At 53.3% G+C, this 25,372-nt stretch overlaps 9 protein-coding genes across 9 annotated transcripts; 5 read left to right on the plus strand and 4 right to left on the minus strand.

Moving 5' to 3' along the window:
- Positions 1–215: 215 nt before the first annotated feature.
- Positions 216–2,383, minus strand: A1O5_02956 (transcriptional adapter 3; the record flags this gene model as incomplete). The annotated part of the gene is made up of 3 exons (XM_007743569.1): positions 216–1,193; positions 1,244–1,746; positions 1,894–2,383. The coding sequence occupies 3 exons, from the start codon at positions 2,381–2,383 to the stop codon at positions 216–218; spliced, it is 1,971 nt and encodes a 656-aa protein (XP_007741759.1).
- A 1,016-nt stretch (positions 2,384–3,399) lies between these two features.
- Positions 3,400–5,211, plus strand: A1O5_02957 (uncharacterized protein; the record flags this gene model as incomplete). The annotated part of the gene is made up of 4 exons (XM_007743570.1): positions 3,400–3,403; positions 3,463–3,542; positions 3,605–5,117; positions 5,174–5,211. 4 exons carry the CDS (start codon positions 3,400–3,402, stop codon positions 5,209–5,211), a joined length of 1,635 nt encoding a protein of 544 aa, XP_007741760.1.
- A 248-nt stretch (positions 5,212–5,459) lies between these two features.
- A1O5_02958 (uncharacterized protein) lies at positions 5,460–6,326 on the minus strand (the record flags this gene model as incomplete). The annotated part of the gene is made up of 1 exon (XM_007743571.1): positions 5,460–6,326. The coding sequence occupies one exon, from the start codon at positions 6,324–6,326 to the stop codon at positions 5,460–5,462; it is 867 nt and encodes a 288-aa protein (XP_007741761.1).
- A 1,630-nt stretch (positions 6,327–7,956) lies between these two features.
- A1O5_02959 (uncharacterized protein) lies at positions 7,957–8,622 on the plus strand (the record flags this gene model as incomplete). The annotated part of the gene is made up of 1 exon (XM_007743572.1): positions 7,957–8,622. One exon carries the CDS (start codon positions 7,957–7,959, stop codon positions 8,620–8,622), a length of 666 nt encoding a protein of 221 aa, XP_007741762.1.
- A 717-nt stretch (positions 8,623–9,339) lies between these two features.
- A1O5_02960 (uncharacterized protein) lies at positions 9,340–11,400 on the plus strand (the record flags this gene model as incomplete). Its single annotated transcript, XM_007743573.1, has 4 exons — positions 9,340–9,596; positions 9,675–9,945; positions 10,034–10,376; positions 10,466–11,400. 4 exons carry the CDS (start codon positions 9,340–9,342, stop codon positions 11,398–11,400), a joined length of 1,806 nt encoding a protein of 601 aa, XP_007741763.1.
- A 1,101-nt stretch (positions 11,401–12,501) lies between these two features.
- A1O5_02961 (uncharacterized protein) lies at positions 12,502–15,342 on the minus strand (the record flags this gene model as incomplete). Its single annotated transcript, XM_007743574.1, has 1 exon — positions 12,502–15,342. The coding sequence occupies one exon, from the start codon at positions 15,340–15,342 to the stop codon at positions 12,502–12,504; it is 2,841 nt and encodes a 946-aa protein (XP_007741764.1).
- Positions 15,343–16,676: 1,334 nt separating this feature from the next.
- Positions 16,677–18,354, plus strand: A1O5_02962 (uncharacterized protein; the record flags this gene model as incomplete). The annotated part of the gene is made up of 2 exons (XM_007743575.1): positions 16,677–16,883; positions 16,933–18,354. 2 exons carry the CDS (start codon positions 16,677–16,679, stop codon positions 18,352–18,354), a joined length of 1,629 nt encoding a protein of 542 aa, XP_007741765.1.
- Positions 18,355–18,961: 607 nt separating this feature from the next.
- On the minus strand, positions 18,962–20,251 carry A1O5_02963 (uncharacterized protein; the record flags this gene model as incomplete). The annotated part of the gene is made up of 1 exon (XM_007743576.1): positions 18,962–20,251. The coding sequence occupies one exon, from the start codon at positions 20,249–20,251 to the stop codon at positions 18,962–18,964; it is 1,290 nt and encodes a 429-aa protein (XP_007741766.1).
- Positions 20,252–23,371: 3,120 nt separating this feature from the next.
- Positions 23,372–24,766, plus strand: A1O5_02964 (uncharacterized protein; the record flags this gene model as incomplete). The annotated part of the gene is made up of 1 exon (XM_007743577.1): positions 23,372–24,766. The coding sequence occupies one exon, from the start codon at positions 23,372–23,374 to the stop codon at positions 24,764–24,766; it is 1,395 nt and encodes a 464-aa protein (XP_007741767.1).
- Positions 24,767–25,372: the final 606 nt, after the last annotated feature.

Consider the following 25,372-nt stretch of genomic DNA (forward strand, 5'->3'; position numbering starts at 1 on the left):
TTTGAGCGTTCAAGAAGCAAAACTGCTGACAGTGAACGCAGGGCCAATCCAAGCCAGTCAACCCTTCAATAGCGCTGTCGTCTTGCCATCGTTGTAACGAGTGCTATCACGTGATGACACACGTGATGCCTCGTGACCGTTTAAATGATAATCACGCTTGTCTCGTCGTCTGCGATTTCCCGCAAGAATAGAAAAAGAGCTCGAGTCCCTTTGTCTCAATCTGCTTCTTCTTCAAGGGCTTCCATCTCGGCTTTTTCATAAGCTTCCATGATCTTTGGATCCCATAAAGTACTGCCCTGAGGTGGAATGCCATGATTCATGTCCTTGAAGACGGGTCCGATGCAATTCTCCCATCGCTTTCTCCGATCCATAAGCATCCGAGCTGAGTCACCAATGTCTCTGGCTCTGTTGACATTCATTGCTGTTCCAGGTCCGCCCACGCCATGGCTGCCTGGTCGTGGTTTGTTGGCTCCTGGGCCTCCCTTCTTTGTCTTTCCCAACGTGCGAGTTCGCTTAAGATAGGCTTGTTGGACTTGGCTGTCAAGATCTTCATGAATAGTGCTGTACTCCTGAAACGCCAGCCGTTCTTTGGCGAGATCCAGCAGACGTGATTTGCGGGCCCCGTTGACAACCATCACGCGACGCAATTCTCCCTGCAGCAGACGCAACCTCTCGCTAATGTCATCATCATGGTGAGCATCATAATCAGGATTTTCGTCTTGCCCCAGGAGTCCAAGATGTCGGAGCTCGCCTTTGATTCGTTCCTCACTTTGAATGTAGTCCAGGCGCTGGGAGGTGGAGGCTTTCGCAGGGGCCTGGTCGGCGACAGCCGTTGCAGGAGGCAGCGGCTTCTCAGAAGTGTCATGGCCGTTTGTGAGCCCATCCAAGTCCATAGTATCATTGCCATCAGCCATAAAAGAATTCAAGTCACCTGTGGCATTGGTATCATTCGGCGGTGATCGGTGCTCAAACTTGAGAAGAGACAGAAGCCGGCTCGCCAATGGTCCAGTCGAAATCTGATCCGTCGCGACATTTTCATCGTTGATTTGTTCCACGTTTCCCCTTGGATGATTCCAGGGTAGTTTTTCGTTGCCATTCTCAACGGAGATTGTACCCGAATCTTCTTCTGCCCAGATCTCCTGGTACGAACGCTTGCCACGGGGTACTGCGAGAAAGGGTGTTGTTCGATCACCCTGCGCCAAATTAGCGACATCTTCCTCCGCTTTTGTTCTCCAGGACTTACTCGTTCGCGCAACCATGCAATATCCTCTTCCGTGAGCGGCCGGACAAATGGTTCCACATAGGTAAGGAATGTGTTGGCAGCGACTTGATTGGTAGGCTTCGCATTGCTGAAGTCTTTGTCAGGTGGGGTGCCGGCGACTTGATCACTTAGGTCCTTTGTCGGATACGCAGTGACACTGTAGATCGCCTTCTTCTCCTCGTCTGACATGCCAGGTGTCACTTTCCGAATGTGGTAGATGACGGGGTCCGGCGCCAGAGGGTCGGGGAAGAAACCTTGTTGAGGCATGGGCGGCTGACCGTGAACAACGCGGCTGTCTTCAGCATCTGACATGGACACGTCGGACTTGGTTGGTGAGGCGTGCGCGCTGGCAGCTGCAGCGTCTGGAGAATCCGCGACTTCTGACAGTGATGAAGTCCCAGGACTGAGCTTGGTCTTCTTTGAAGGAGAAGGACTGTCCGAAGGCCCGGGTGTGGCACGGGACAGTTTCGTCTTTGAAGGTTCATCTGGGCATATGTCGTTAGTGAACTCTTGTCGCAGTCCAGGTCCTCAGAGGACCTTTATCAATTCAACAGAGGAGGTTTGCCGGACCATCGCCAAGATTGAAATGGATATAGAATTCAAAAGAGGCACTGGATGGGCAAGCGACATACCTTCCTTCTTGATCTCGACGTTGTCAAAAGTCTCGGGTCGATCTTTGCGTTTCTTTGCCTTGGGATTCTTCTGTGAGTGCGCTTCCTCTTTGCGCGCCTTTGCCCGGCGAGCCTGCTCAGCCTGGCGGTCGCGATCTTGCTGGTCTGCTTCCGCATTTTTCTTCTGGTCATGAATGAGCCGAATGGCTTTCTCACATGATTCGGCGCGTTTTTCGGCTGATTCACTGAGATGCTTCAACTGATCGATGATGTCGTGCAGCGACTTGGGCTCCAGTTTAGAGCCATGGGTCTCCAGATGGTCTATGATCTCTGCATAATTCGGCTTGGGGGACACCAGGAGTTTAGACACTTCCAGCTCGAGAAGAGGGGTCGACGTCGGTCCAAGCGGGGCAGTCCCAGCACTGAGAACCGAGCTCGGCGTGGTGTTCCTACTTCGAGACCGTCGCCCATCTCGGTTTTTCTTCTTACTGGCGCCTGGTAAGGGAGGCATTGCGGAACGATGTGTTGAATTGTCGATGGTGGTGGACGAGGGACATTGATCAGAGTGGCGTGGGGGGGCTTGATCTCTCCATCATAGAGACGTGTCTCAGGATTCTCGAAGGGGGATTTGCGACTCTTCTGACGCGAAACTGACGAGAGCCGCCACTGAGAGCCAATGGATTGAGGGTGTTGTGATACGACGCTGTCTCCTTTACCAACTTTCAACACTTGCTATCATCCGACTGACGTTGAGACTCGGCCGCAGGTGAATGCCAAGCGCGCTGTCGGCTAACATGCCGCTTCCCACCTTGAAGGCAATATGACCTGCACAGTACGAGGGACCTCTGTACCCAGTATTAGTAAGTTAATACGGAGGACGGATCGGATTCTTCTGAAGAGGAATAGCCTGCCTGCAGCCTGCTAATCGGCCCAAGCTACATAGGCCGCACCAGCCCTATCGAGGTAGGCTACAGGCCCTCTCCCCCTCCGAAATAAACATTTAGCGAGGAAACCAGCCGGATCTCAAGGTCCCCCCCCCAGCGCCCACTCACAGAAACCCAGCCCCAGAAAAAGCTGCATGGTGCTGAGACAAATCTCAAGAGGCTGGGCGCTCCTGGCAGTCTTGGAGGACTTAGAGGCGCAGCGCAACTGGGCCGCCGCCTGCATCACCGCATTGGCATCGTCCAAAGTCCGCAGATCGTCGAGGGTCAAAGAGTCGAGGTCGAGGTTGTTGAAGTCCGTCTTCAAATCTCTCGTCCTCGTCGTCACATCCTCTCACATTTTCGCTTCCTCATCTTCTCCCGCTCCGAAGAGGTCGCAATCACTCCCTCTCACGAACTTGATGACCTCGATGCGTGCGTCATCCGGATCTCGCAAGTCTCTCTCTAGTCCCATCCGTGTTTTCCGGAGCACAGTGTCCCGTTGTTCCTGTCGCACATCCCAAGTCATGTTCCCGGCCGATTGAGCCTGCGCAATCGTTTCCTCGCAGTCTGTGGCAATCATTTGCTTCGGGCAATCTAAACAGCCATGTGTGAGTGCGACCTTTATGTTCTCGTCTCACAAGAGAATAGGTGCTGACCCGGTGCACAGCCGCACAGGACTTCGGCGTCGTTGCGATTGTGTTACCCAACCCACAATATGACCCCTCCAATGGAGCCCGCATTGTCAATGTATGAAACATTCAAGACAGCGCACAAGAGCTTTCAAAACATGATCTGCTAATACTGGAAAGGAATCTTTTGGGTTTGCACTGAGAGCGTCGGGTCTCATCCGCACCCTGTCTCCCAGCAATCCGCACCATTACGATGTCATACAAGGCTTGCTATATTCTCCCGCCCTTCCGCCCTCCAGTCCCTGTGACAACTCCACTAGATCCCTGATTCCGGCCAATGCCACGACACGGGCCCAACTACCTCCAGGCGATTACCCATTGATTGCGTTGGCTCCATGGACGGAGCCAGAGTGTGTGATCTCTTACCTCTCCGCCATGCGGTCCGATCAGGTCCGAGGGGCTATATTCTTTCAACCGGGCAATTCGAATGAACAACCTCCTCCCGTCAGCGATCGCTCCTGGACTCTTCATGATGGTGGGCAATGGAAGTCCACAAACGACTATCCAGTTTATGCCCTACCTGGGATGCTTGGATCTTTTCTTCTCAATGAGCTAGCACTGTATTCAGGGAACATGTCAGAGGTTCCGTTTGGCAGCGAGTTGGTCCAGATATACAACCCTAACGACACTATCAGGCTGTATGCGAGAATGGATGTCAACTCCACCACCGGCATCCCTTCGCTATGGGTATTTCTGATCATCGTCCTGGCGATCCTGCTGGCCGTGGTCTTGATGACATCGATCGTCATGCACATGATCCAACGAAGACAACGACGCATCCTCCAGCGGCGCGTGGCAAATGGAGAAGTTGATCTCGAGGCTCTAGGGATCAAGAGGCTCCAAGTGCCACAAGAGCTGCTGGACAAAATGCCAAAGTACACTTACAATACTAAGACGGAACCGGATGAAATCAATGGCGACAGGTCGAACGAGGCTGTCGAGCCTGAAACGGTCGATACAGCCCACCCTGAAGTCGAAAAATCGGCGCAAGTGGATGCGAAGGACGTCGAGAGCGCAATCGCCCCGGCAGTTGTGGTCCACCCTGTCGCCTTCTCCCAGTCGACTTGTCCGATCTGTCTCGACGATTTCGTCAGCGGAGAGACCACTGTTCGCGAGCTGCCTTGTAATCATATCTTTCATCCAGAATGCATTGATCCCTTCCTCCGCGACAATAGCTCATTATGTCCACTATGCAAGAAATCATCACTACCACCAGGATACTGTCCCGTCCAGGTCACAAACCTCATGGTGAGGCGAGAAAGACTGATGCGGAGGATGCGGCAGCGCTCTAGTGCAGCAGAAGAGTCATCGGTGGCCTCCCATATGCATCGACTTCCCGCCCCGATCCTTGCAATAACCGGCCGCTCTGTTCGGAGCATTTCGATACCGATGGTGTCTCCTCAGATTCCCGTGGATCAGGCAAGGACTACGGTCGCAAGCATGGATGGACCACTCGCTCGCAGGCGAAATACCGTGGAAGACGAAATTCCTGCCGATATTCCTGCCGATATTCGAGCTCAGGGTGTGGCTGCTAGGAGAGCGTGGCTGCGCGAGCGACTGGTGCGAAGAGAAGCTCGCAGTTACGAACAGCGGGCTGATGAAGGTCGGACTGCTGAGGAATCAAGACCTCTTTGTAAGTCCTCGAACCGATCTCGAATGAGGAGAAAACAGTCACTAATCATCCTTTAGGGCGCCGGATCGCAGGCCGCTTGTTTCCTAGTCTTTAAGAGATGACGATGTTTGGGCCATATACCCTTGGAGTGGGTTTGATGCATAGCGACTGGCGTTTCCACAAGGTTTAGGTTAGCAACCAGGCGGTACGTGCGTCGATATATGATGGGACGGTCGTGGGGGGGGGAACGGTTAATGAATGTCCATGTGTATGAAGTTCTGGCAAGCGTCCGGTTGGTTCCGAATGCGCAAAGTTCGTGGTAGCTTAGGTCGGTCGGATTTGTGATTGAATCAACGATGTCTCTCAACTGGCGAACTTGTCATGCTTCCCTTTCACCCTGACGTCCAGGACCTCCTCGTAGAAATTCCCTTCCTTCTTTGCCCTTTTCAATCGCTTCACTTCGTCATCCTCTAATCTCCGACCGACGGCTTGCTCGAGCTCCCTCCGACTAACCTTTTCCCTTGCTTTCGTCTCTTTGGTCTGCTGTATCCGCGGCTTAAAGCGAGCCTGCATTTTTAAAATGAGATAGGTCGAGTCCGATGACGCCTCACCATCCCCGCGCAGTGAGATGTTGATTGATTTTGCGTTTGTCGGTTTCGTCTCTGTGAGAGCGCAGAGATACCGCCTTCCTTTCTCTCCCTGTTCCGGTTTCGATGCGGCGGTCCTTAGCCTCCACCTTGTCTTCCCATCTCCAGCGCTATCATCCTCTACAGATTCCACGATGAATCCCTCCTCGACGCCTCTGGCCTCCCTCTTCGCGCCCAGCACCCCCACAGAGTCACAACTAAGATACCCCCCGTGACTTCCCTTGAAGCTCATCTCGCCCTTTCCCATGCCCGCGATGGAGCTCGCGACCCAGACCTGTCTTACGTCATGAGGCTCCGCCGTCTCCGCGACGCCCTCGACGATGTTCTCAAGCGTTGAGGCAAAGACGTTGCCGTGCGCATCGGCAGCGAGAGCGGTGGGGGGACTGGTGGGGAGGACAAGCAGGACGGGGCCAGAGAGGTCGCTGGGGGCGTCGGGGGTGGTCCAGGAGTCATCGTCGGAGGGATCGGCTGTGTACTTATTGCCGGCGACGGCGACTTGGGGGTCGTCGACGTCTTCGTCGTGACGGTGCTTGCGCTTTTTGGGCTTCTTGTCGCCTTTGAATGTGAGAGGCTTGATGGGCATTATCTCGAGGATCTGCGCGCTCAGATCTTGCCTGCAACGTTGCAGAATATGTGCCTGATGGCTAAAAGGAAAATTATTGAGCGGCGAGCATAGTTGTCGAAGGCAATAGTGTCGGCGCGAGAGATCTGTACATAAAGCTGTTCGCATGCAACAAAGTGGAAGCGAGCACCTCTCCAGCGAACGAGGCTGTCGGGCAGCCTTGCCAAGAGCACCCCCCCAACCTGGTTGTACTTGTACAAGTCTTGACAAGTACAAGTACTTGGTACAAGCGCCATGGAAGATAATGCTCAGCCAACCCACTAATAATCAACCTCCAGCACTGCTGTCAGGGACCATTAACCATTAAACATGCTAGATTTCAAGGCACACCACTTTCAAAAACCACTTCCACCTTTCTGTCTTCCTTAGGAATCATCACGCGTGTGGAACCTCGATTAAGCCATCACCTGATGCAAGCTTGGCAGCGGCACATGATGTCTTGCGCATTCCAACAATTCCCTCTCCGCCATGAAACTCCCTCAATGGAATCGCGATATGCTTCTAGAGGGAGCCAGCCTTGCCATGTACTGTATTCTGCAATCTCGTGCAGCCGTATCCGGGGTAAGTGGGTCTCGTGAGCATCGAATGATCCTCGGTCATCGAGGCGTGACTGAACAACATCAACGAGCATTTTCGACTCGATTTATTATATCTCGTATGTTTCTTTTGGTGATGGGGATCGATATCTAGGCCCTTGCAGCAGCTTAACTTAAAAAACAAACAAACGACTATCCACTATTTGAACCAGAAATTGGGAAACCAGTACAAGACCAAGAACAAGAACCAACAAAAAATATGAGTCGCCTCTCACTATCAGCGTCCGACGTCTGCCTATATATCCTTGCCCTCTTCCTGCCTCCATTGGCGGTATTTCTGAAGACGGGATTCGACGCAAACTTCATCATCAACATTTGCTTGTGTATTCTGTGGTGGGTGCCAGGTATCATTCATGCCTGGTGGGTTCTTTACAGATACGACAAGGCACAAGCACAAGAAGAGACATATGTCCTTAAGCAAACGACGTGAGGAATGGTACTTCCGGAAGGATGTGCTACTGTTATGCGTGTTCAGTCTTGGTGTGGCACCGATTTATGGATAAATTGGGAATGTTGAAAGGGAAAAGGGCTTGGGTGGAGGCGTTTCTTTGAAGTGGGTAATGTGTCTCCGTGGGAGCAGAGCCAGGATGCTCGCCGTCCTGGTGCTCGCCTGGGTGAGGAATAGGGAGGGAGTCTTGCGAATGTGGCACTGGATGTGCGGAGGGTTATTGTTTTGACCAGCGATGTCCGCGTGGGAACTGAATCTGTAGTCAGAACTAGCAAGGAAGCCCCTTAGATGCGCTCAACACCTCTCGAGAGCAGGAAAGAGGCAGAGGCACGGCTAAAGAATACTGAACCTGCAATGGTGTCGTCGAATGCAGTCCGGTCCAGCCTGTGATCTTCCCCTCACCGTGTCTGGAGGCGGGGAGCTGCGGGAACATGCTGGCGTCAGTTGATCAACTGTTCGTCTTCAACCCAACCTGCCACAACTTCTCCTACTGCTGACTCGAGAAATCCAGACCCTCCGACGACCACAGAGCAAGCATAGAGGAGAAATGGTTGAAGTCAAGAAATACTACCTCCCGCCTACCGCTCTCATTCCCAATTCACCACAGCCCCTCCTCCACTACCCGGGACTCCTGTCATCTGTTGATTCCTCACACGAGAGCTTCGCATCCAAAGCCCACGACCTCTTCACCGCAAACGGCTGGGAAACGCAATGGATTTTCCGCTACGGGCCGTCACAGAGATCCCACTACCACTCTGGAGTCCACGAGTGCATGGCAGTCCTCACGGGCACAGCAACGATCCGATTCGGTGTTGCGGACACAGTCTCAGACCTGGAAGAAAGCACCCATGGATCCGGCAAGGAGGAGGGCGGCATTGAGGTCCCAGCGCGGGCAGGCGACGTATTTATCCTTCCAGCAGGTACCGCGCACAAGACTTTCAATGCTTCTCCGGTCACTGAATTCAAGTTACTCACACCGGGTGACGGACATGCGGTCGCCGGAGAAGGGAGCGTCAAGGACACGTTGGCGAGCATCGAGCTCTCCGGGTTTACTATGATAGGCGCATACCCAAAGGGCGGAGGCCAGTGGGACTTCGCCAAAGGTGGTGAGGACGTGGGCAAATTTGAGAAGGTGTGGTCTGTCGCGAAGCCTGAGAACGACCCGGTGCTGGGCAAAGCAGATCAAGGTCTCTGTGGCCAGTGGCACCAGTAAGACAAGCTCTCTACATGGGAGAATCTCTTGCCGACCTCTCTTCTCGCCTTTATTCGCCCCTCCCTTGCCCTGGTTGCCCACAGAAACGTCCCTAGGCTGCCTGTGCTGACAACCACCCCGAGCCGTAGGTGGCTTAAGCGATGAGCGATGATCAAAAGCTAATCAATCAGATTAGATGAAAACTTTCACCTTCACGCGCTTTCTTCGGGCTAGGAAGTCGACGGACGCGGCTATGGCATCCACCAAAAGCCCAACCGACGCCTGCTTCGGGGCGCGGATTCATTTAATCAGCTGTCATCTAATCTTATCATGCCACAAAATCGATAAGCCTGGACTAGAGGGAGCAGGTGAAGCTTGGAGGGAGATGGCTCGATGGTCAGTCGCAACAACCTGGCGGTTTCCCTAGGCTTTCGATTCTCTGTCGAGACAAAGGAGACCCAGGTCCCTTTGGACTTGATTCCCGACATCGGATCAAGCTTTTCTCCATGGCCGATGCGTTGGAGCTACTGTTCATGGTACATAAATATCAGCAGCGTTACACCCATCTGCGGGTCTTGCTGCGTGACCCTAGCGACCTGGTTGTTCCAATTGATATCTCAATCCACAGGTACCAGCGGGCGGCAGGTAGGTTAGGTTTATAAGGATCGGGTACTATCTCTTCCTTTTGATTTCCTCTTCCTCTACTACCCTTTATGTGCGTTCTCCATCTCGAGAAAAATGGCGGTGTTGCCTAGACTGAGACCTGGATTCCGTCGAACGACGACCGACGATGCAGAGTCTCCTCTACCCATGAGCTCGCTAGAGGCAAATGAGAAGAATCCAGCAGTAGCCAGCGCAGGCAATGCCACCGCAAGCGGCAGCAATGGGCAAAGCCATGCAGAAAATCCTGATGAAGCTGCCCAAAGAGGTGTTCAGGACGTCGAGGCTGTCACCTTGACCTGGTCAAAGAAGTCTCTCATTGCTGTCTTCATTCTGTACGTCCCTGATCATTCCGTGATCTTTCTGTTCCCCCAACGGCATCAACATGGCCTTGACTAACCCTTTTACAATAGGATGTTCCTACTTTATTTCGTCAATGCGTTCCAATCGTCGATCCTGTATAACCTGGTCCCTTTCGCCACAAGCTCTTTCGAGATGCACTCCTTATTGACCGTCATCTACATTGTTTCCAACTCCATGAGTGCGGCAGTCTATATTCCACTGGCCAAGATGCTCGACATTTGGGGCCGGGCCGAAGGCTTTCTTCTCATGGTAGCCTTCGCTACCCTGGGCTTAGTCTTGATGGCTTCCTGCAGCGGTCTCTCCACCTTCTGCGCAGCACAGGTACATAAGACCACCTAAAGATCCGAATCTCAAGCCCAAGCTTTTGAACAAGACGTCAACATTGCTGATGACAACATGAGAGACTTAGGTGTTTTACTCTATCGGCTTCGGGGGCTTGATATACAGCGTCGACGTGATCACGGCCGATGCGTCCAAGCTGAAGAACCGAGGCCTGGCGTACGCGTTCACGTCTTCGCCTTACATGATCACGGCGTTCGCTGGTCCCAAGGCTTCGGACGATTTCTACTATCACATCAGCTGGCGATGGGGGTTCGGCTGCTTTGCTATCATCTTACCATTCGTGGCGGCTCCGTTGTACGTCATTCTGAAGCTCAATCTGCGAAAAGCCGCGAAACAGGGTTTGCTCTCTCGGAAGAGCAGTGGACGGACACTGTGGCAGAACATATGGCATTATATTCAAGAATTTGATGGTGCGTCAAGTAGCTGGGCGACTGGGGCCCCCTCCCCTTTTTTTTTTGGAAAATGTTCCCGTAACTGACATTTGTCTCCTTTTGAACAGCTCCTGGTGTAGTTCTCTTCGCCGCCGGCCTAACAGTCTTCTTGTTGCCCTTTACCCTTGCCGACTCGGCCCCCGAAGGCTGGGCCTCGGGCTATATCATTGCGATGATCGTCGTCGGCTTCGTCGTGCTCGCCCTCTTCGGACTCTACGAGACATTCCTGGCGAGGGCGCCGTTCTTGCACGTCAACCTCCTCGCCAACCGGACCGTGATCGGCGCCTGTCTGCTCGACTTCACCTACCAGGTCTCGTACTACTGCTGGAACAGCTACTTCACGTCGTTCCTCCAGGTGGTCAACAACCTGTCGCTGGCCGAGGCTGGGTACGTGGGCAGCACCTTCGACGTGGTGTCGGGGGTGCTGCTGCTGTTCGTGGGCCTCCTGATCCGCAAGACGGGCTACTTCAAGTGGCTGCTCTTCGTCGCGGTGCCGCTGTACATCTTCGCGCAAGGGCTGATGATCCACTTCCGCCGCCCCAACACCGGGATAGGATGCATTGTCATGTGCCAGATCTTTATCGCCGTAGGCGGCAGCATCTTCATCATCGTCCAGCAGATCGCTATCCTAGCCGCCGCGGACCACCAGCACGTCGCCGCCGTACTGGCCCTGCTGTACGTAGTCGGCAACGTCGGCGGCGCCATAGGCAACACTATCTCCGGCGCCATATGGACAAACACGTTCGCCAAAGCCCTGGCTCGGAATCTCCCCTCGACGACCTCGCCCGCGGACCTGGAGGACATATACAACAGTCTAGACACGCAGCTCAGCTACGCGGTCGGCACGCCTGAGCGGCTGGGCATCCAGGAGTCGTACGGCTATGCGCAGGCGAGGATGCTGGCCGTAGGCACGGGTATCATGGCATTGTCGCTGATATGGATGTTCATGATCAAGAACATCAACGTGACCAAGACTGCACAGGTCAGGGGCACTGTATTTTGATGGTCCCTCGGAGGGTCCATCCCTGGATACATCATACATGCCTAGGTACATATTCGACGCGTTTTATTTGCTTTCGGGCCCGGGCCCGCTCGTAATAAAAAAGAAGGATTTAAAAAAAAAAAAGAAAACCTGTACCGGGTTCTGATTGCCATACACTTCTTTCTTCTCCAACCCCGTTTTCTCCGACGTTATAGACTCTGCGAATGCGGACAAAAACGCAAAAGGAACACGCGAGGATGCACCTTCTTCGCCTTCGGCCCGCCTACCTCTTCGAAGAAGTGGTCGAACCCCATTTTCCTGCAAGTAGCCGTGTTTGAGAATGGCCAATGCGACGGCATTCGCGGCTGAGAGACCGCATTCATCGGCTCATTGACTTGGCATTTCATCAGCACAAGGGCACAGAGCCAGGATTCGACTTTCCGGGGGAAAAAGTGTCTGCTCAGGCAGACGCCGGGGCACCCCAATTTACGGATGTGAATGCGTCAAAGTAGGACACGCCAAGTAGTCGATCACAGAGTGATTTGCTTTTGTAAGTCAACTGGCTCGTTGGAAATGTCCCAGCATACTTTCGGAACCAGAGGACCACCACATCTCTTGTCGTCGCAAGGAGATCATGGCCGTGACTGAGACTGGCCACTTTGTTTAGGGGCCGATATACGGAGTTGAAGGGATCAAGTCAGTTATTGAGTTGTACAACATGGCGATTCTGGGCAAAGGTTCGAGTAGAACTGCATGAAACGACATGATGCGAGTGATAGGTTACCACCTGTTTGTGCATGGAGAAGCATCAGCAGCTGTAGGAGTACACTTCAACCTGTTGCACACTGGCACAGGAGGACGTTTTCCATGGCAGAGACGGAAAACTGAGGTTATGACCGATATTTTAGGTTACTAGCGTGGTAGTACGAGTCACCACCTGCTCAGCCATGAGAGATCTCTGTTTGATCTCGCCGTAACAGTGGCGCCATATCTCCCCATTGTGGGACTCCCATGTATGGCCTATCTTCTTCCCAGGATAGCTGTATATTAATCGTGTCTGCTCTGAGGATTCTGTCACCGCACCCGGAAATGAGGGGGGAAGGTGTTGGTCCATTGCATACTTCATGACTTCGACGTGGAGCTGTTCAAGTCCTTTTCCAGAGAGATGTTGCCCTCAGAAGAGACTGTCGCTTCACGAGCCTTTCGTTCCAGTTCTCGCTTCTCTCGAGCCCGTCTAGCCTGGTGCCGTCGGATGTTGACCGGTTGGTAGACCTCGTTGAAATTCATAACAACCCCCAAAAACCTCAAATCGACGTCCGGTTGGTGAGCTAAGTCATACAACAACATACTGAGCCGCGATCGAAAATCGGCCGATAGAGTCAGTTGTCGTGTCCTCAAGGAATTCAGATGGGTCTCGTCGTCCGTGATATTTATATTTTCATTTGGTGGAGCAAGTGAAGAGTCATTTTCTTCCAACACCAGTTGAGCACCCCTCAAGGCTCCCGCAGCTGCCGCCGAAGTTGGTGTGCTTGCCCTTGAATCACCAAAGAGGTCTTTCTCGGTGATACCCCATTTCCCTTGAGCAGTTCGTCGCTCTATTTTCGCGCTAAACTGTTGACGTCGAGTGTACTCCGCAACACTGTACGAGTAGAGCGAGTCGATGACTTCCCGATAGGCAAGCATACATTTCAGGATATGGTGGACTTGGACGATGAGGCTATCCTCTTGTTGGCCGGTTACCAGGTGCCTCTGCTGCCCAATCAGACCCTTTTTCGTAATGTTGTTTAGGTAGTTTGTGTGAGCTTCGATCAAATCATCAAGCGTAGCTTCGGGCTTGTGCAGAGCCTCTTCGAGCTTTTTCCAGCTGGCTTCGATGACTTCAAACAGAAGGTAATATTGCAGCTGATTGACAAAATGAACCATCTCTGCGACGACACATCTTGACCGTTTCCAATCGTTGCCCAGCTTGTCACTAACTGCAGCAAGGACTCCTCGACCGCCGGTCATGCATCGTTTGCAGGTTGAGCTGAGGGAGTACTCGACTCTCTTTATCCTCCAAAGCAGGTTGAATATTTTGAGATACTGCGTGTTGGCCCATTGAGTAATGACAACATCACAGGGCGCACTGATCTTGTATTCGAGAGTGAAACAATCCCAACCAATTTCTCCACTCGACAGCTCAAGCATGCGCGCATCCAATCGTCGCAGCACTTCGGCGTCGTCATATTGGGCGTTAGAATGCCGTATGGCATGTTCGAGTTGCGACGTCAGATTGTGTCGATACATTGAATTGACAGGGCGATCAAGATGCTGAGCTAATGACTCAATGAGGAGATCAAAGAAGTCACCCTGGGCCAGCAACATATACTTCTTGATTGCCGTCAGATGCGTGAACAAGCCAAATTTCGTCGACATCAGATGAGTCAGCCGCGACATTGTCGTTCGGTAAGCCACATCGATTGACTGCGCGAGGTTGGCCGTATTGGCATAGTCAAGAGACCTAGAATTTGATTTGGAATATTGAATGACCCAGTCGGAATCTCCACAATTGTTGCGAATGAAGTTGAGAGATTTGCCAATAAGGAAAACCTTTCTGGAGAACTCGTAGGATATGATCGAGGGCACCATTCCCGAGTCGAGTTTGTATTTCTCTTCCCAAACGGAAGTTGCCACATGTCGATGATCGACGGGGGGCTGCGAAGTAGGATCTGGCTCCGTTATGAAGAATTCATGATACGGGTCAGTCAATTCGCCATCGTAAATCCAATGCCTGAGCATCTCATAAAATGGGCGAGCAACATGTGTCAGAAGCTTTTCCGCGAATGAGGCCACAAAGGGGTCACCATGGGACGACGAAAAGTTATGTATAAGAGATAGCAATTGCCCACCCCGCTTGTGTTTCGAGTCCTCGACGATCAGTTTCATAAGTCGAAGGGCCATGGTGGCCTCTCTTGTCCAGATCAGACATCGCTTCAAACTGACGCCAGTCAGACGCACCGCTTTGGGATCTTGAGCATTCTGGACAGTAGCCAAGGCCTGTCGAACCTCCGTCTCGAGCGAGGCGACAAGACTCAAATAGGAGCGAAGCTCGTTGTTGATAGCGGAACGAAGGCTCTGATCAATAAGTCCACCATCTTGGCCTGCAGCATACTCCGCTAGTCCCCGGTAGAGCAGACAAGGTTCTGCAAGTGCATGCAACAACGAAAGAATCGGAACCGGGAGACTGGGAGGCAGCTTCAGCGAGCCATTGTCTGCGAATTGTAGGTGTGCGGAGGACACGCCTTGGAGATTGAAGGGTAAATCGCGCAGAAGTTCGAATTTCGAAGGGTAAATGACTCGAGGCTCCTGCTTCTGCACCACGGGTTTTTCCTCGGTCGGTTCTTGCGCCTGGGGCTGATCTTCCTCCTCTGCGGAAACTTCGACTTGGTCATTAGGCTTTCTGGATCTAGCTGAAAAAGTACGCGCTTTTCGGAGCGACACCTTCGGTGACTGTGGTTCTTCCTCGTCATCTTCTAGCCCCTCCTCCGCCGTAAATGTGCTCTCTGGAGACAAGGTATGTCTCCGCGGGATGTTGGCGAGTTGCTCCGAGTCTGCCAGCGGGTTTCGAGGACGCGCATCAGGGAGGGAGTTGTCCGACAGCTTGTAGAGGAGGTACAAGATGGCCCATTTTTGGTTGAGGACGGGGATGGCAAGAAGTCTGGAGTAAAGATTGCTGAACCTGGCAGCTTTTTCTGGAGACGCATTCTCTCGCAGCAGTTTCCGCTTGATCAAATCTTGTGCCTGATTGGTATCTGGAGGCAGTCTGCCGTCTGCATTTAGAACGGCTGCTTTTGCATTTCGGATGGCGCGATCGATGCGAAACTCGGTATCAGTGTCATCTTGCTCGGGGGAGAGGGCCGGAACGAGGCTTTCGAGGAGGGAGGTCAAGGTGCCCTCAACGCGGTTCAACCGTGGGTCTGCCATTGGCAGCGCAGAGGGAATGAGATTTTTGGGGGCATGACAATGAGCGTGCGACAAGGTAGACTCGTCTCGAAGGGGTTCAGGCTGCGCCTAGACAGTATTCCTCGAATTGCGTCGAAATGAGACCATTGTTTGTGTACCCAGTCGAGCGGGGTGGTTTTTTTCGGCGGATGATGTGCGTGTGTTCTCTCGTTACGGGACGCGTTTGGCGTCTGTGGCGGGTGTTGTGGCTAGGGGGGCTGGCACCCGGCAGACTTGTGGCTGCAGGGTCCAGCGGTGCCCACCGAGGGTGGCAGGTCCCCGAATGTTTAGGTAAACAACGCCCACGCAGGCCCGCCCCCCCCCCCCAGTGGTGCCAACACCGCACCCATCTTAGAGGGGCTTAGTTTACGAGAGGCACCTGTACCTATGGTAGGAGACCCTGGGCCTTCTACCCAGCACTTGTTAGGTTGTCCCGGCGTTACCTGAGGACTACTGGCCAGCCACGTACTCGGTCCCCATCACGGCGCTTCTCCGCGCCGACTTCGAAAACAATCAACCGCCTCAGTTCGCCTCGCCTCGCCGCTTGCCCGTCGAGCCGTGTCTCAATGAACAATCCTGGAAAGAGGAGTTGCACGGCGTCGGATCGACATCTCTCTCATCTCCTTCTCGCTTCAGAGCTAGTGGCTAGATCCTTCGTCGAAGCTTCCGAGACGCACTTTATCGGCCCTCACACGTTTCACTGCCGCGTCAACACGTTCCTTGAAACGGGTAAATCGCTCGCTATCCTCACCAGCATTTCAGCCTTTCAACCCCTTGTAACGCCGCCCAGCACCAATCATGCGTCGAAACATGGTTGAGCGGACCTCCTCCATCGGCAGAACGGGCAATCCGAGCCTAAAGACGAACGGTCGCTTAGAATCATCTCGTTCCATCAGTTCCAGATCAGATGCGGCTGCTGTTCGCCCCGAGTTCTGGTTCGATAAGCCCCTGCGCCTCTCACCGCATTCCGGTGATCTATGAATGGCAGGTTCCACGGGGAAAGTGGGCGACCTTGAATCCTTCATGTTCGGTCAGCAGTGCTGACATGCTCAAAAGACTATTCTGTCGAATGCCGAACGATGCCCAAAGTCCAAATTGGCATCTCACAACTGTTCTAGACACTCGATTACTAGCCAGAGCTTGATGATCCCGTCCAACAATTCCTCCACCCCACCTCAAAATACGACTCTTGAGTGCTACAATACGCTGGAGGATAAAGAAGTGTAACCCAGCGTATATTGTTTGTGAATCTCAGTATCTTCATCAACCTCAGCGCACTTTGCAGCCGTAAAGAACTACCACATCAACCTGCAGCCATGATTGACTACCTTTTCCGGCCCCAGCTGTTGGCCGTTGTGTTCGTCGTGGTGCTAGGGCTTCTATACCATCGGCGCCAGCCGAAACCAAGCCTGCCAGACCTGCCGTGGCTCAACACCAAAGAGGGCGAATGGTTCACAACCTTGCGTGCCAGATTCCGCTCCACCGTCAACTACAAGCAATCAATCCATCAGGCTTATGACCTGGTAAGTCGGCTTCGCTTATCTCTGCGTTATCCTATTGATCAATCTATAGTATTCCAAGAAGAACCAATCATGTATAATTGGAAAACTGAACGGGGACGAAATTGTGCTCCCAGTATCGTCAATCAATTGGATCATCAATCAGCCAGAGAGCGTTCTGAGCGCGGACGAACCTCACAAGGACGTCTTACAGACTGATTACACATTTGTTCATCCGGTCGTCGTCGACAAGCCGCTACACCATGAGACTATCAGAAGTGAGCTCACCCGCCAATTGGGCGCCCTCACTATGGACATCATGGACGAATTAGGCTCTGCATTCGACGATATTTGGGGCACCAACACGACCGAGTGGAGAGAAATCTGTCCCTTCGAGACCCTCAAGCTCATCATCGCTCGAACTAGCAATCGCGTATTCGTCGGCCTGCCTTTATGCCGGAACAAGGCACTCTTGGAGCACGGCATTGGTTTCGCAACTGCTGTTCCAATCGCCTCCTCCCTTCTCAAACTGTTTCCTGATTTCCTCCGCCCTCTGGCGGCTGTCCTCATAGCGCGACCGAACCGCTATCACACAAAATGCTTCAGCCGCCTTGTCCGGCCCGAGATCGAACGACGCCAGAAACTTCTTGAAGGTCAGAATGGGGACCTAGAGAAGAAACTCGGCGATCCAGAACCCAACGATTTCCTGCAATGGTCGATTCGTCGAGCTCAGGAAAGCCCTTATCCTGCTGAGCGCGACCCAGACATCATCGCCGAAAGGCTGCTCGCCGTCAACTTCGCCGCGATTCACACGTCGACGTTCAGCATCACAAACGTCATATTCGACCTTGTCGCCTCCAACCCATCTAAGAAATACTTGGAGCAAATCCGCGAAGAAGCCAGCTCCATTATCGCGGCCGACAATGGCGTCTGGACCAAGTCCGGCCTCGCAAAGATGTACAAAACAGACTCCACATTACGAGAATCCTCTCGACTTGGCTCCTTCTTGGGCGCCGGGCTAATGCGTCAGGTCGTGGCGCCAGATGGGGTCACTGCTCCCAACGGCACATTTTGTCCCTACGGGAGCTGCGTCGCTGTTCCGACCAGTGGCGTCCATAACGATCCAGAGCACTACCCCGATGCCGCGACATATAACCCCTTCCGTTTCTCCGTAGAACGAGAATCATCGACAGCAGAGTCGCCCGAAACTGAAAACGATAAATCTAATGCCAACATCACAGAAGAATATATTAGGAAAGCAAATCTCTCCTTCGTCAGTACTTCGCCAACATATCATCCGTTTGGACACGGACGGCATGCCTGTCCAGGAAGATTTTTTGCGGCGAACGAGTTGAAGTTGCTATTAGCGTATATAGTACTGAATTATGAGTTTGAGCCTTTGACCGAGAGGCCCGAGAGTAAGTGGATCGGAACAAGCTTGGTGCCACCCTTGACTGCGACTGTCAAGGTGAGGCGTCGGAAGCAGAACATGTAAGGACAGCGGCTTGGGGGATGGAGTGCAGGTATGAGGACTGGTTATGATGTGTTCCGGTGTCCCGTATTTGTTTCAGAAGCTATTGTCCTTTTTGATTCGAAGAACTTGAGGCTGCAGGAACAAACTTAATGTGGGACTGTGGACCAGACACACATCTACCACTGGTCAATCGTTAGCAGGTTGTTGTTGGGTCCACGATCTCGGATCGTCCCCTAGCGGGATGAAATGGAATTGATCATCGGTCGGAATCATCTAGATCAATAAATTTCGACTCCTGTCCTTTTGACGTTGTCGCGCTGCGATGTCGTTCGACGGTGGACGTGATATCAACGCACCCTTCGCGCCTCGCGCAGCTAGTTGCAGGGTTGAAGCACTACTGAGGGACATAATACTTACCTTTGTAGGAACGTAGGTTCGGAGCAGGCAGGCAGTTAGGTACCTTTTGTGAACTTCGGCTTCAGCTATCTGCCTCTCGTCTCGCTCGTTGGCGTGATTCCCTACCCGCTCAAGGAGGCCTTCTGCGCATTTGTGGGACGGAGTGTTCGTCTCCATTCAGAACGACGGCTCTGGCCCAATCTTGGACGGCGGGATCTGTCGAGAACTAGGACTAGGAGAACTTGGCTTGCGCTGTGACAGGAGTGGAAGGCCACTTCCCACTTCGACGCGCCTTGTCGCGCCACGAAAGGACGTGGTCCTTCTTCTGCTCCCAGCTCCACTCCGTGTCGTAAGGCTCGTATTCGATCTCGAAGAACTTCTCCGTGGCTCCATCGGACAATATGTCGCTCACTATGTCCAGTGCAGGCGCCTCGAAACCGTCCCGGTCATCGAGAAGGAGATCGGCCATTTGGAGTCTTTCTTCCAAGGCCATTTGCAGGCTTTTGTCGAGTTGATAGGACAACAGCAAGAACTCGGCAATGTTGTTCTGGTCGTCGTCGTAAGCCACAAGGGCGGCTTTCAGCGTCTGGGCGCAGAGTTGGGGGATCGACGTCGTGTAGTCGACGCGAATGGCATCGCGCATGCTCGTGCTGTGCAGGATTGCCCGGAGCGAAAATATCTTGTCTCTGCGCTCCAAGCAATCCGTGTTCTCCGTCGCATAGAGATAGCCCTGCAGTTCGCGGTGCCCCTCCCATTCCACATCTGATATGTGGGCTGGGTCATGTGCGAACTTGTGGCCATTCCTTGCGTCCTCCAACTTGGTCAATTTCCTTGTCCAGCCTTGATCGAATCGCATCACATCGGTGAAGTTGTATTTGAGAAGATGCTCCCACGCGATCTTGTCAGAGGCACAGCAAATTAGTAACTCGCGGGCACAAACAATCTCCGCGACTATCCAAGTTCTGTGCCAGTAGCGACGGTTCATAAAGTCGGCCAGCGTGTTGTACTTGTGCCGGAACTCGGCACGGTCTCGGTCAAAAAGGTTAGTCGCAGCTTCTTCGGAAGTGTTGAAGAGACTCTCGCTCGAATCAGAGTGCTCCCCAAGCCAGGCTAGAACCCTCGTGGCGTTCTGAAAGATATCGCCGATCATCTTGACCTGTTGTGCCTTCTCGTTCGAATCATCCTGTCTGATGCTAATGGCATCGACCCACAGAAGCCTGGGCGTTGTAGCCGAGCGAAAACGACGGAGGGCTTGATCCAAATTCATCCGGAGGGGGACGTCGTTTCCATCCACATTGATGGAATTGGGTGATATCTGGTCGCCCCATGTGTAGGATATACATTCGTACTCCGGACATGAGTCCGCAGCAATGTCCACAACGACAAGTGAAGCTTTAAGAGGGTTATCATACGATCCTTTCTCGAGCTGCAAAACTCTAGTGGAAGAAGGAGAGGGGAGGGGGGAATATATCTTCTCAGCGATCGATGGGCTGAGCCGGGCGTCCTGGAATATGGCTGCCATTGTCAAAAAGCAGAAATAACAGCTTACATAGGGGTGATCTGGGGGATTCAAGTTGCCCAAGTTGCCCAACTCGCTTGTGAACAGCAGTTTGCGCGCTAAGAATTGCACCGTCCGTTGGGGCTTGTCTCGGAAGTCTTTTGCTCACCCACGTGGCTTCCTGCTCTCCACACCGCTACCGCTGCGCCAGTTACCACCAGGATGGCACCCAAGAGACCATCCTCGCTGAGTGGCACCCCTAAACCCAGAATACTCCACTTTCCGAGAAAAGAAAAAGAATGTCGAATCGGTCACTCTGTGGCTGGGAAAGCATTGTACGGAGTACCTTGTACAACAGGAAGGATTGCTCTGATGGAAGAAATGAAGCGGCAAAGAAGGCTAGAACTGCTTGCATGTGTTCTTCTCCAGTGACGAGGGAATGGTGAAAGGTTTCAAAAACACTCATGTCAAACAAAGCAGGACGTGGAGCGTGCGCAACGACTGGTATTTCGAGGTCAGATTGAACGCTCGGCGCTTTCTCGCAAGAACGGTAGTCAGTTCTGACACGTCCATTCCGGTTGCAATAGGCCTGCTCGCAACGGAATAGGTCGGTAGGAGTAACGAGAAGGGAGCATGGGAACCGATACTCGTCGAAAGGGGCTCCTAGTCAAGGTATCCTCCTCTCTTATTCTCTTGTCATGGTCTCCCTGAGGTTAAGCATCGATCTAACAAGGATGCGAAGGAGATGCAGTCAGCTCGAAAGCTGAGACGTAATAATGGCACGGAAAAAGAGTTCCACTTTTCTGCCAATCTCGCAAGTGTACGCGCAAGCCCCCTTCGTCGTTTTGCTCAGCAGACCCCCAGAGAAAATGAAGAAAACGTAATCTCCTTATCACTGGTCGGTGAAGATTTACCGGTCTCAAGTGCCAAGCTCAACGCCTCTCAGGCTAGTACCGAAACTGATTGATCCGGAACCCGTTCGCCTTTTGACTTTGGTGGCTTGAATCATGCTTAACAAGACGCTTAAGCATAAGCGGAGAAGCCCCAGCGTTCCTGGTCCGGGTACGGAGTTAGGTAACTATGCTTAGGTTGAGGTCCTTGGGAGAGCCATCAGCATCCTTTGCCCGGGGATGTTGCTGTAATCACCACCCCTGAGCAGTTAGCACAGCTACTCGGAGCTGAACCCGACGGTCGGTCAGCTGGAGAAGAGGCCAAGGAAGAAGAGTGGAATACTGACTTATGCAACCGAATCGCATTGGCAAAGGACCCAGAGGGCCAAGAGGCCCAGAAATGGACCAAGCATTCGATCAAAGGCTAAAGGCCGCCTGGAGGCCGCCGAGACACTGCATTACGCAGATGCCCACGGATGCCCAGGCGCCCAGCCGCGAGTCAGATTGGAAATTGAAACGAGGGTCGTCAAAACTAAGAACACCAAGATAAGGCCAAGAGCAACCAAGACTGTTGGCGTCTTCGCTAGCGCCGTGCCAAGTGTCTGCATTTATCGGCAGCCCATCTCGACACGTTTCCGAGGTGGCTGGCTGCGCAGAGCCGTCGAGTGTTGCCCACGGGTTTTGCTGCTTCAACTCGGCACCAAGCCTACGTCCTGGATCCGAGTACGGCTGTGATTGTGAGAAACCGTGTGTCAGCATCTTCCACCGCAGCGTGGTTGTACCGGGGTACCGAGTACGTGCTCCAAAAAGGGCGTGATGTTCTTTCCCCCTTCGCTTCCGGACTTCCCAGATGCCAAGCCACCCTGATGGGGCATTAGTTTTGACTCAGGCTTTTGCCCAGGGCGAGTGCGTTCTTGGGCGTCATGCCACGACAATAATTCCGTTGGCGACTTGGGCTCTTCCCGAAAATTGCAAGGCCACCAGCTTGCCATTGGCTGGAACGGAACATGAGGCCATTCCCAAGACAGACCCAAAAGAAGAGCTGGGATCAATTTCCCCTTGGGTTGGCAAGCGCTGATCACCGAGCGAGGATGGTCATCTCGTGATCCCAGGGCCAGGCAGAGGGTAAAAAGTAAAAAAAAAAAAAATAGAACTCGGCACTCGACCTAGGTAATGAGTGCTGGGATACAAAGCGCAAGCAAGCCGTGGCGAAACGCGCATACACCCCCTCTCCTTGCTGCTCCGGTGAATTATCGACTGTCTGCGAAACTTGCTCTCCCGCGGCTATCGGGCTGTCGAGGTACCGGGTCTCCCTCCCTCAGTACCTATGGAACGTCGTCCTGCTCGCTTGCAGGCCCAGCGATCGATCATGGGCTACGCTGTTGTGATGAATAGCGGTCACTGGCCCGCGTCCAGCTAGCTGCTGCGGGCACTGGGTTAAGCATAAGCCTAGTGCGCAGGCTTGACCCGCTGCGGAAGTGGCATAACTGTTGGTACCCTCCAAGGCTAGTGAGCCCAGGGCTTGCGAGGGCTCAAGGGCCCAACCAAGGGCAGCAAGGGATCCACCCACAGGCCAGAGTGCCTCCCACACTGCGCCTTGAACTTCTTCTATTTGTCTGGCGTTGCTGCTCTTGTGCTTGTGATTTTTCGCACTTCTCTCATGTTCCCATCCTCGCACTCACGAATCGGTGCTGCCAGCCGTACCGGCCTCTGATCTTCCCACGACCACGGCCCCCGTAACGTCGATTGACGAGCCCCAACTGCGCACCGCCCGGATCCTCAGTTGACTCCACGCTGCTCTCCAAACCCTGGTCTATCGGCTCTTTGCATTTGCATTATTAGAGGCATCGCTCTGGCGTCTCGTCGACCCTTTTGATGCACTTGTCGATTCTCGAAACATCGAGCAGTTTTCGCACAGCTTTCTCTTCAGTGCTCGAAACCACTTGAGCAACTATAGTGTGTGGGCTATTTCCCGTTCAGTGTTGCGACCGCCGCGGAGGCGCAGTCGGGTTTGCGCCCAGAAAAAAAGCAGGTCAAGCAAAGACCCAATTGCGTCGGGCATCTGAGGAGGGGAACCCGCGAGCAATCAAACAAATGGACGCGGCGAGCTGAGGTGTCTGTGCAAGAGCATTCAGCCCGCCGCGATTGAGCCGAACGGACTAAAACCGACGACTAGCACTCGACCGTGCGCAGAACCCCCTTGGTCAACGAGTCCTTCGACGAAATTGGACAAGGTTTTCAAATTACTCAGACGATGGAGACATACAACGGTCTCGTCCGTACCCCTACAGACGCCATCATCCTCTTTGAGGCTTGTAGGTTAGGCATACTCCCTCGAGTCCAGCGGAGACTATCAGAGAAAGAAAGACAGTCAATCAGATCCGGTTCGGTCTTTGTCTGGGATGAGCGAGAGGCGGGAATGCGGAGATGGACTGATGGAAAGAGCTGGAGCGCAAGCCGCGTCTCGGGCAGCTTTTTGACCTATCGCGAAATGGAGGGTAAAAGAGGAGGGAATTCATATACTAATCCGGCCAGGCCCGGCACAAAAACTCCAGAAGCTGTTCAAGATGATCCTTCGCAGGCCGGCGAGGGAGAAGAAGGACCAGACGGGTATCGCTACAAACCTGACGGTCTGATGAAGCAGTCTTTCAGCATCACCACTTCCCAAGGCCAACATCTGCATCTCATCAGCTATTACTCCCGGTCACACCCAACCTCCCAGGTGCTGCGACAACCAAGCACCGATCCCAATCTGGCTTCCATTCAACCAGCGAAGGGCATGTATCCGGAATCGACGATCAACGATCAATCAGCCGTTCCCGCCGTCACTCGGTCACCCATGATCGGCGCCCCGGGGTATATAATGACTCCAGGCGCCCCAGGATACCACCGTCCTCCTCCGCCACAAGCGTACATTCCGCCCGGCTACATCCCCCATCCAGCGTACATCTACCCGATCAGTCCCATGCACACCCCTCCTCCTGGACACTACTTGCAGCCATATGCTCTTCAGCCCGGCTTACCCCCGCTCGCATATTCCGCGGCGCCCTATCCTTCACCCCACCCTTTGCCTCTCAACCAAGCACCACCATCCTCGTATGATCAGCGGCCTCTACGACACTCGGAGTCCCGGCCTTCGGGGCCTCCTCCTTTACCACCAGCCACCTCGGCCCAATCCCCACTGCCCACATACACTGTCAGCCAACCTCCTCCGCCGCTGTACCAGTCTAGCCCTGCTCCACCTGTAAATCAACAAGCTCCCGAAGTTTCTAACGAAAATGCTGGCGCTGGGCTACAAATAGATCCGCGGCTGACTGCCACTCCTAATGGAGGCGATACCCAGACCAACGGTGCCAACAGCAAGAATGAAGAGAATCCGTCCGGAGCGCAACCTTCTGGTTCCACAACTGTGAGTGCCAGTCAGGCGCCCACTATCACCGCACTCGTCCACAATATCAACACGAAGGTTCCTCCTGCAGACCAAACTCAAAACGAGGCCGAAGCGGACCGGCAAGAAAGTACGAGCCCGGGCGGAACCAAGAATGGAGTGCTACCGCAAGATATTCCCAGTGAGAAACTAGGCTTTCGCGAGGATAAGAGAGCCTTGAGCAAGCTGGACCGCGTATTGTTTCAACCAGGTCAGATTTAGCGTTCGGGTTAAAGGTATTCGGTAAAGGGGGTGGTTCGCAATCGTTTTCAAGAATGGGCACGAAGTCACGAACTTGCATGACTGCAGTATTCTAGGAGTACTTTGTTATTGGCTTTTCTCTTTCTCAAAGAAAGAATTTGTTCTGAGCCAGGCCCCAAGTCCTGGGTGCTTGAAGGGAGATGTTTGACTTTGAAGAAGCAGGGATGAGAACGCCGCATTTGAGAAGATACCTTGTGCGGTAGCATCCCATGTAGTTGCAAGAAGCTCAAGTAGTAGACTGTACTGTATGAAAGTGATATTTCGGCTGGTGCAGTAAAATGATCAGAAATGACATGGCATTTGTGTTGATCGATCAGATTCGGCGCGAAGTCGGAGTTGGAGAAACTGAGAAGCAGCCAGTCACCCAAGAAGAACTCGCCGTCAGCAAAGCTGATCCGCCAGATCAGACTGAGTTTGTCACCAATTTTGTATCCCTAAAGCCAACATCGACCTCGTTGCATCGTTGCTAGGTCTTCTTCTCAAGAATCACGGTGACGGTGAATGACCGGATGATTCTACAGGACAAACCCGCCTCCTAGCTGCCCGTGAGGCAAGAGGACGACATCC

The sequence above is a fragment of the Cladophialophora psammophila genome (assembly GCF_000585535.1).
Source record: "Cladophialophora psammophila CBS 110553 chromosome Unknown aczJe-supercont1.4, whole genome shotgun sequence".
In the NCBI taxonomy this organism is placed as follows: domain Eukaryota; kingdom Fungi; phylum Ascomycota; class Eurotiomycetes; order Chaetothyriales; family Herpotrichiellaceae; genus Cladophialophora; species Cladophialophora psammophila.